General features: G+C 37.5%; 1 protein-coding gene across 1 annotated transcript; it reads right to left on the bottom strand.

Moving 5' to 3' along the window:
• Positions 1 to 116: 116 nt before the first annotated feature.
• LOC140991660 (protein BIG GRAIN 1-like B) lies at positions 117 to 1,383 on the bottom strand. Its single transcript, XM_073461747.1, has one exon. It carries the CDS (start codon positions 1,318 to 1,320, stop codon positions 250 to 252), a length of 1,071 nt encoding a protein of 356 aa, XP_073317848.1. The 5' UTR covers positions 1,321 to 1,383; the 3' UTR covers positions 117 to 249.
• Positions 1,384 to 9,511: the final 8,128 nt, after the last annotated feature.

The following is a 9,511-nucleotide window of genomic DNA, read 5'->3' as shown; positions in this document are numbered from 1 at the left end:
CCAAAAAAAGTAAAAGAAAAACACACACAACACAATACATATCCATTTTGAAGTTAACGACATTAACTAATAGTATCTTGCTATTTGAACAAATAACAAACAAGATAGTAATAAACTAATTAATAATATTTTTTAGGAGAAAATTTCCATTTCTCTTCATTAAAAAAAAAAAAAAAAAAAACACCCCAACCCAATAATATTAATATTACTTATTACTAGTAAAAATACAATTAGTCAATATTAGCAATATTACAGAATCAATCCACCTGCCATCGCTCGATTTGTATGTAGACGAGTGGTTTCATACACAGGCAATTCTTCTCTATACCTCTCCATTCCAATGGCCGAGAGATTATCCAATTCGAACAAATCAGAACTTGCGTAACTTTCTGCATCGTCGTCCTCGTCATCGAATTCTTGATCCATGTCGTGGGATTTTGTGAGATGATAGTTTCTCATAAAATCTCGTGCAGCTTCCTCCACTCTTCGATTATTCTCTATTACATTTACATGCACCATTATCTCTTCATTAATGGCTTCCAAATTCTGTTTCTTGCAGTCGACGACGTTAATTTCTTCGTTCAGAGATTTGTGCCCTCGTGGTTGAAAATCCTCGTTGAACCTTACGGATCTTTTCTCGCCACCTGCTGATTTTCCTCTAGACGAAGGCGTTTTGCTCAGACAGGATCTGGAGAAAGAGGAAGCTGATGAACAAGTACTTGAGGCGTTTGCCGATTTCGAGATTGGAGAATTGGTCTCAGGATTGTTCATTTTGGGTTTCTTGGTATTTCCAGCGCCGGTGAATAAGGAGTTCAAGAAACCAGCGAGACGGGCGCCGGGGGAAATCGGCTGCTTCACTTTCTTCAGGTCGGCGTATATCTTTAGTGCCCGAGATTTCGTCTTCATGAATCCATCCTGATTTTTGCTGCCCGGTTTCTCCTTGTTAAGGCCCGAATCATATACCCGAATCGGCTTCGGCCTCTTCTCGTAGAAAGAAGATGACAAAAACCCAGCGCCGCCGCTGGAGTCCCAAGAACTGGACCTGAAAACCGCCTTCGCGGCCGCCTTTTCACGAACCTTCTTCTCCATCCATTTCTCGATCATACAAGCCCGCTGGAAATTGGCAATTTCTTCTTCAGTTCGAAACATGGCAGGCTGCTGCTTCTTGTTCCTCATGATTGTTTCTCCGTACATGACAAGATTCTGGTCTTCCCCTTGATCGATGGAACGGTAAATTGCATCAAGAAGCGTGGAAGAAAAAGAAGGATGATTTGTGTTTGAATTGTCGCTGATCTCTCTTCTGTAGTATCCATCCACCATGTTCTCTTAATCAAATATATATCACTTATAGTGGATGAGAAATGATATCAAGAAAACTTTATTGTCTGTNATAATATTAGTTTTGAAATTCTGCGTACCCACCATACACTTATATGGGTAATGAATGTGGTTGCACACTTGATTTAAATAGTATGATTGCACTCGTGCCTCTTTACTTTAATTTCAAGGGTTCATACTCACACACCCGGCCCACGTACCCTTCTTTCCGATTATTTATTTGTTTTATTAATATTAGATATTCTTGTGAAAAGAACTTTGAACAAATGAAGCCCATGGTGAAGAATGACAGAATACAACACAAAACAATTAACGAAGATTCAAAGGACAAGATAAAGTTTCCGAAGAGATTTATCCAATAAATTTGCAAGGTAAACTGAGAATTGATCAAAAGTCGTCACACTACTTTATATACCAAGCTACACAAATCAAAAAAGAAAAAAAAAAACAAAAAACAAATTCTATTCTAACTTCTAAGTTGTCATTCGAGCGGCTAATTTCCTTTTATTTTCAGCTTTGCACCCTCTGACTTTATTCATTGATCAATTAGGCTTATTGAAATATCAATCATCACCCAAAAAACATTATTCATTATTATTATTATTAAAAAAAATGAAATGGGCATTAGAATTTGTTTTCACAAGAGATTCCTTTCATGCGTGTCGAAATTCTCCAGAACTAGTTAAACCACTCACCATGGCCTTTGACAAGAGACCATGGAGGCTTGAAATGTGTAACAAAGACAAAAGGAACTTGAAGGAAATTTGATTAAAATGCAAAGGGGACGCAGACAGAATTAACTGGATTGCTTTAATTTGAGTTAAAGGGATGGGAATCCAGAAAAAGGTGCATTTTGGCAATCCCAAGAAGAAATACACAAGCACGACTGCATGCATCTTAAAGCGTAAAGAATTGAGAATTGATACAATAAAGAGGCAGCCTCTTTAGCTTTTCTCCTCTGACAAAAGGGAGTCGAGACCAAACAAACACCATGATCATTCTATTGTTCACGCACAACACCAAATAAAGTGACGATCGAGGATCAGGTGGGAGTGATCCTATGCGCCAACCGTTGCCAGCTTTCTTTATCTAAAGTTAGAAAAGCTCCACCACTCTTATTCGCTCCGATGTTGAGCGGTGAAGAAATACCATAGATTTTATAACGTTCCATTTTGTGAAAACCCCTTCAACTTCTTGGAGTATATAATTCAATTTTGCATGTAAAGTGGCCATTGAATATGAAAAGAATCGTATATTCCAAATCCAATTCCAAATTCAATTAATATTTTATTTTTGTATTTCTAGACTAAAGTGTTGATTTGTTTCCTTAGATATAGATAATCCTATTTATGAGATTTATTCAACATAATTTGGGAACATATCCATAAGATATCATATACCAATCTTGAATAGAGTTTGACTCTTATTAAACTCTTATTTCCTTGTTTATAGGTATAAAGTATCTAGGAAGATCTAGGTCAAGAAGGTTCATATATATACATGAGGATCGATTATTCAAAGGTGGTGAGAAGAACATGTTGCGGCTACTGAAGATTTGCTGAACTTAATCAAATTCAGTATTAAAGATTTTCATTTGAAGAGTTTGTGTGATTGATTCAAATAGTAATCATACTGCTGATTGGTGTTAACGACACTCAAGAACAACACTGACGCAGAGTATTGATCGAAGAGTGATTTCGTTTGGTTTTAAACAATACTTTTTTATTTTATGCATCTAGTTTTCAGTATTGGTTTATTTTGATGCATTTTAAATCCTTGGTGTGTCAAGGAATTTAAGTTTGATATTTTCACTAGTATTGTTTGGTGTAACCGGATTACATATTTTCTAGTGAATTTCTTGCCATGAGGCATCGCACAAGTATTCGTACTTGTGCATGATTTAATTCTGATCTCACTTTATTTATTGCAATTATATCTGTTTGTTAACTATTAATTTCGGCTGCAGTGTTGTGTGCTGTGTTGCCAACACCTTAGCACAACACAAAATTCTGATATATATATTGTTGAATATTTCCTGTGAGTTTATGAACGACAGCCCTTTCAAGTGGTATAAGAGCAAACGCTTGATACACTAAGTGATTGATTCTGGTTTTATGCTGTCTTTACAGGAAATACACTAAAAAACTTGATGGATCCGTTAGCTTCTAGCACTGCTTTCAGACCACTAGTCTTGGATGGATCAAACTATGCTCTCTGAAAGTCAAGATGAGGATGCACATTAAATCTATTGAAGAAAGGGCATGGCAACGAGTCTTAGATGGTTGGTCTCCACCGAGAACAGTTAATGATGATGGAGATAGTAGAGTTAAACCTGAGAGTTCATGGTTTAATGATGAAGTCCAAACCTCAAACTTTAACTCAAAGGCGCTTAATGCGATATTCACCTCTGTTGATGTCGACATGTTTAGCCTTATAACTAACTGCATCTCTGTCAAAGAAGCGTGAGATATTCTTCAGAAGCACTGCGAAGGGTCAGAAAGTGTTCATAGAGCTAAACTGAGGATGCTGACTTCCAAATTTGAGAGCCTCAGGATGGAAGAAAATGATACCATTGTTGAGTATGATCGAAGACTTCGGGACATAGCTTATGAAGATTTTAGTCTCGGTGATCCTATGTCCAATGAAATACTGGTTAGCAAGGTCTTGAGATCTCTCCCTGAACGCTTCAATATAAAAATGTGTGCCATTGACGAGTCTAAGGATACTTCTACACTTAACTTGGAGGATTTGATCAGCTCACTCAGGACATTTGAGATGAATCTGGATCTACAGAAAAGAAATAACGGGAAGGCCGTTGCTCTGCAAACTATTGATGACTCCATGAACAGTCTAATTCAAGAGGCAAATGAATCTGATCTTGGTGAAGAATAAAAATCCTTGATCACTAAGAAGTTTGGTGACTACTTGAAAAGGATGATAGACAAGAAGAGAACCGTTTCAACACCAAAACCTTCCTTTGCTCCTTTTGAAAGGAATAAAATGTCTGTACCTACTCAAGTGAATTCTAGATCAAGGAATGAAGTAGTGGGCCGACCAGAGGTAAAGAGAATTGATTCAGTACAATGTCGTGAATGCTCTGGATTTGGTCATTCTGCAAATGAGTGTGCTAATCGACTTCGCAGAAATAAGAACTTGACAACTTCATTGAGTGACGAAGATACTGATGAAGAAGGTGACTCTAAGGAAAGAGACGATTGTACATCTCTATCTTCCATCCAGAGAGATAAATACAAAATGCAGGTCAATCCCATCGGTGTTGCCACTGGTGTTGCAACACCAGGCCGCAACACTGCGTCAATGTCACTGAGTCTTAATGCTAAATCTCTGAAAAATTCAGATCTTGATAAAATCCAGAAATCTGATCAAGAAGAGCTTACAGTGGAGATTGTACAGATGATGTACGAAGAACTTTATGATGAATGACTCCAACGTAATGAGAAAAACTCCATACTCACAAAAGAAAACATTGATTTAAAAAGAAACTTGTCTCGCCTTGAAGTCTTGCTGAGTAGGAAGGACCTTGAACTATGCAGAGTCAATGATGATCTTGAAAAGGCAACAAAGACACTTGCTAAATTCAACTCAAGCTCATCAAAACTTGACTCAATGCTAACCATGGGAAGGGACAGAAGTACTGGTCTTGGATACGTTGAAAGTGTGTATGAACATGGTGAGTCATCTAACTCCAGTTCAAATACCACAGTATACGTGAAGAGTATTGAAGACTATGCTGACCCCTTAACAGTAAATCCACCTTTGAAGACTGTGCAAAGCTCAAAGCTGGTCTTTGAACAAAAGCTGAAAAAGTCCAGCTCATCTCCCTCACTGTCAAAAGGTCGCTCTTCAGCAAAGGTTTCACAAGTCAAGAAGCCTGTGTCAAACTCAAAATCCAAGCAAAGAAAGCGTCATTTTATATGTCACTACTGTTAGAAGCATGGACACATCGGACTTTTCTGCTACAAACTTAGGAACAACTACCTCAACTGGCATTCAAATCAGGTGTTGCATAAAGTGTTGTCCAACACTAAGCCCAACACTGTAGTAAAAAATTATTCCACTAAGAAAATTTGGGTACCAAAAATCGTAAACCAATGCAATGTCATTTATACTTCATTGAAAACTAATATTGTAGGTGCATGATACTTGACAGTGGGTGTTCACGCCACATGACCGGAACTAAAAAACACCTCACGGATTATGTTGAAGTAAAAAGTGGGCGTGTGACCTATGGTGGTGGCGCTAAAAGAAGAATCGTAGGCAAAGAAACCCTGAATGTTGACGGGCTTCCTGAACTCCACAATGTTTTACATGTTGAAGGACTTTACTCAAATCTAGTAAGTATAAGTCAACTGTGTGATGATGATTTGTATGTTAAGTTCAACAAAAATAATTGTGAAGTTTACAATAATGCTAATATATGTATAATGTCATGTGCTCGATCAGCTGACAATTGCTACCAATTGGGAGAAGGTGATGACTGTCATAGTGCCAAGGTAAGTGATCTAGATCTCTGGCATAAAAAATTAGGCCGCCTGAGCTTCAAGACCTTTAAAAATTTGTATAAGTTTGATGATGTAAGAGGTATGTCAAATTTAAGTTCAAACAATACAATTGTATGTGGACCTTGTCAGAAAAGTAAACAAACCCGTGTTGTGCATCTGGTGTTGCAACACTTTGAGACAACACGATGCCTTGAACTATTACATATGGATCTAATGGGTCCAATGGAAGTTGAGAGATTGGGTGGTAAGAAATATTCGTTTGTTTGCATTGATGAATTTTCGCATTTTACTTGGGTAAGTTTCTTTAGAGAAAAATCTGATACATTTGATGCCTTTAAGAAATTGAATGCTAGGATAACAAACTTGTTCGATATGAGGGTGGTTAAAATAAGAACTGATCATGGTAAGGAGTTTGAGAATTCACATTTTACCTCTTTATGTGAAAAGAAAGAAATCTCACATGAATTTTCTGCTCCTAAAACTCCTCAACAAAATGGAATAGCGGAAAGGAATAATCGAACCCTTCAAGAAATGGCTCGGGTCATGCTAAGTTCTAAAAATGTGTCAAAATGTTTTTGGGCTGAAGTTTTGAATACTGCATGTTACATTTCCAACCGTGTGTTCTTGAGGAGTGGATCTACCATGACATCCTATGAGATCTTGATGGGAAGAAAACCAAACCTTAAAAACTTTCATATCTTTGGTTGTGTTTGTTATGCTCTAAATGATCGTGATCATCTTGCAAAATTTGACTCTAAAAGTGATAAATGTCTATTTCTCGGATATTCAATGAATAGTAGGGCTTACCGTGTTTTCAATTTGAGAACTCGAACAACTATTGAGTCAATTAATGTAGTGTTTGATGATTGTGCAGATCTGACAGGAAAATCTAAAGAGGATGATACTGAAGGACTACTGGATACAGGTGAGACATTGAACAGTACCAGTTTTTAGACTGGTGTTGAGACCAGTAATGCAACACCGGGCACAACACCGCCTCTAAACAGAACAGAAGTCAATGTTGATGTGATAATCAACAGCGGGAAAGATATTCCCAGCAAAATTCAAAAGAATCGCCCATCATTACAAATTATTGGTGAAGTACATGAAGATGTGCAAACGAGGAAAAAGGAGAAGGTTGACTACCGAAAGATGATCGGATTAGTATGCATGAGCTCCAATTTTTCCCAGGTAAGTTACTCATGTTTTGTGTCTCTAATTGAACCCAAAAACATTAACGATGCACTAAAAGATGAATTTCGGGTCAATGCAATGCATGAAGAACTGGAACAATTTGTGTACAATGATGTATGTGATTTAGTTCTTAGACCTTCGAATACCAATGTTATTGGAGCAAAATGGATTTTCAAAAACAAAACAGACGAATCTGGTAACATTATTCGAAATAAAGCTCGGTTGGTAGCTCAAGGGTACACGCAGGTTGAAGAGGTGGATTTTGATGAAACCTTTGCTCCTGTAACCCGAATTGAGTCTGTCCGACTATTGCTTGCCATTGCTTGTTACATGCGCATCAAGTTATATCAAATGGACGTAAAAAGTGCTTTTCTAAATGGAATTTTAAAAGAAGAAGCATATGTGAGTCAACCAAAAGGATTTGAAGATACACATCACATGGACCACGTCTACAAATTGAAGAAGGATCTGTATGGACTAAAACAGGCTCCACGAGCATGGTATGATAGGTTGGCAGATTACTTGATCAATTTAGGCTTTAAACGAGGTGAAGTTGATAAAATCCTTTTTATTCAAAAGCTGAAACATGATATTTTAATTTGCCAAGTGTATGTTGATGACATTATCTTTGGTGCTTCATCACAAAAGTTGGTTGATAATTTTGTTCAATGCATGTCATCACAATTTGAAATGAGCATGGTAGGAGAGTTGAATTTCTTCCTTGGATTGCAAGTTAAACAATTGCATGATGGCATATTTTTGTGTCAATCCAAGTAAGCCAAGAATTTGATTAAAAAGTTCTCAAATGATAACTCTAAACACATGAAAACTCCCATGGGGTCAAGTGAAAAACTGTCTAAAGATGATGTTTTCGACGGTGTTGGCAACACCATGTACCGCAGCATCATTGGTAGTCTTTTTTACTTAACTGCTACTCACCCCGATATCATGTTTGGTGTGTCTTTATGTGCTAGGTACCAAACAAATCCAAAAATATCAAACTTGAAAGCTGTGAAACGCATTCTTAGATACATTGCAGGTACACTAGAATTAGGATTGTGGTACACACAAGAGACGAATACGAACTTGGTAGTTTTTTTTTTTTTTTACTGAGCCGGAGACCTAGATGATAGGAAGAGCACATCGGGTGGGTGTTTTTACCTAGGGAACAACCTTGTGTCTTGGTAAAGTAAGAAGCAAAATTGTGTGTCCCTATCCACTACCGAGTCTGAGTACGTAGTAACTGCGAGTTGCTGCTCACAACTTGTTTGGATGGATCAAATGATAGAGGATTATGGTTTCCATAGTGATGAAATGACTATTTACTGTGACAATTCAAGTGCTATAAACATTTCCAAGAATCCTGTTCAACACTCTCGAACAAAATAAATAGATATAAGACATCACTTTATTCGAGACTTGGTTGAAAATGGAATAATTCGACTGGAAGTTGTTAGGACTGAGAATCAACTGGCTGATATATTCACGAAACCCTTGGACTTTGAGAGATTTTCTAATATTCGAAAGTCTCTCAGTATGTGCGTACAATAATCACACACACATGTTGTCGCTGGTGTTGCCAACACCGGTGACAACACCCTTTTTGCATGTCTGTTTTCAGGATCTAGGCATATTGCATAATCATAACCATCCTACTCATTTGTGCAAAGTCTGAATCGTGAAGGCAGTTTCTGAAAGGTACTCTCTGAGTGGTCAAACTCCCAATCAATTGTTGATGAGAATATTATGCTCAATTCGAGACATCAAGTAGTTGAGGATGCTCATGGAAATCATGATCTTGTCCAATATGAAAGAGTGTCTTGGAAAATATGAGCATATGGAGAAAAACAGAAAATAAGTAAATAATGATCAAAAAAATTGGTTAGAAGAAAATGGAAAAAACTACTTAGAGGAGTCTATTGAAGACCGTTCTTCTAGTGTGGGAGCTACCACTTCTAAGTCAAAATAAAAATGGAAAAAACTACCTAGGGGAGTCCATTGAATGCCGTTCCTCTAGTGTGGGAGCTACCTTTCTGAACAAAAGAAAATTTGATGGAAAATTGACTCTAACACAGTGGTGTTGCCTGGAGGTGTTGCCAACACTAAGTTCAGAAACAACATATTTTGTTTTTCACTGCCTGACATTTCGATAATTCATCATATTGGATGCATATTTAGGACATGCATATTGATTTTTGTTTCGTGAAATTCATCATGTACAGTGACATATCAATGTTGACCTATGACAGTTGATGAAAAACCTTATTTACCCAGTTTTTAAATTTATGTGACTTTTTGTGTCAGTGAGTTATAATCGACGTGGGTTTGTGCCCGATGCTGAGGATCAGTTGATTGATTTAGGGGAATCACTAAAGATTGCCCCTGCATATTTCAAAGGGAATAGGATCGTCGATCTGCCGTGGTCTGCCACAGGTGCTGCTTCAGAGGCTGCAAAC

Source organism: Primulina huaijiensis, chromosome 13 (genome assembly GCF_012295235.1).
Source record: "Primulina huaijiensis isolate GDHJ02 chromosome 13, ASM1229523v2, whole genome shotgun sequence".
In the NCBI taxonomy this organism is placed as follows: domain Eukaryota; kingdom Viridiplantae; phylum Streptophyta; class Magnoliopsida; order Lamiales; family Gesneriaceae; genus Primulina; species Primulina huaijiensis.
Note: the sequence above shows the minus strand (reverse complement) of the source record. Positions and strands in the feature narration are given on the sequence as shown.

Coding starts and splice junctions, on each gene's coding strand:
- LOC140991660 (XM_073461747.1), bottom strand. CDS start 1,320: ATGGTGGATGGATACTACAGAAGAGAGATCAGCGACAATTCAAACACA.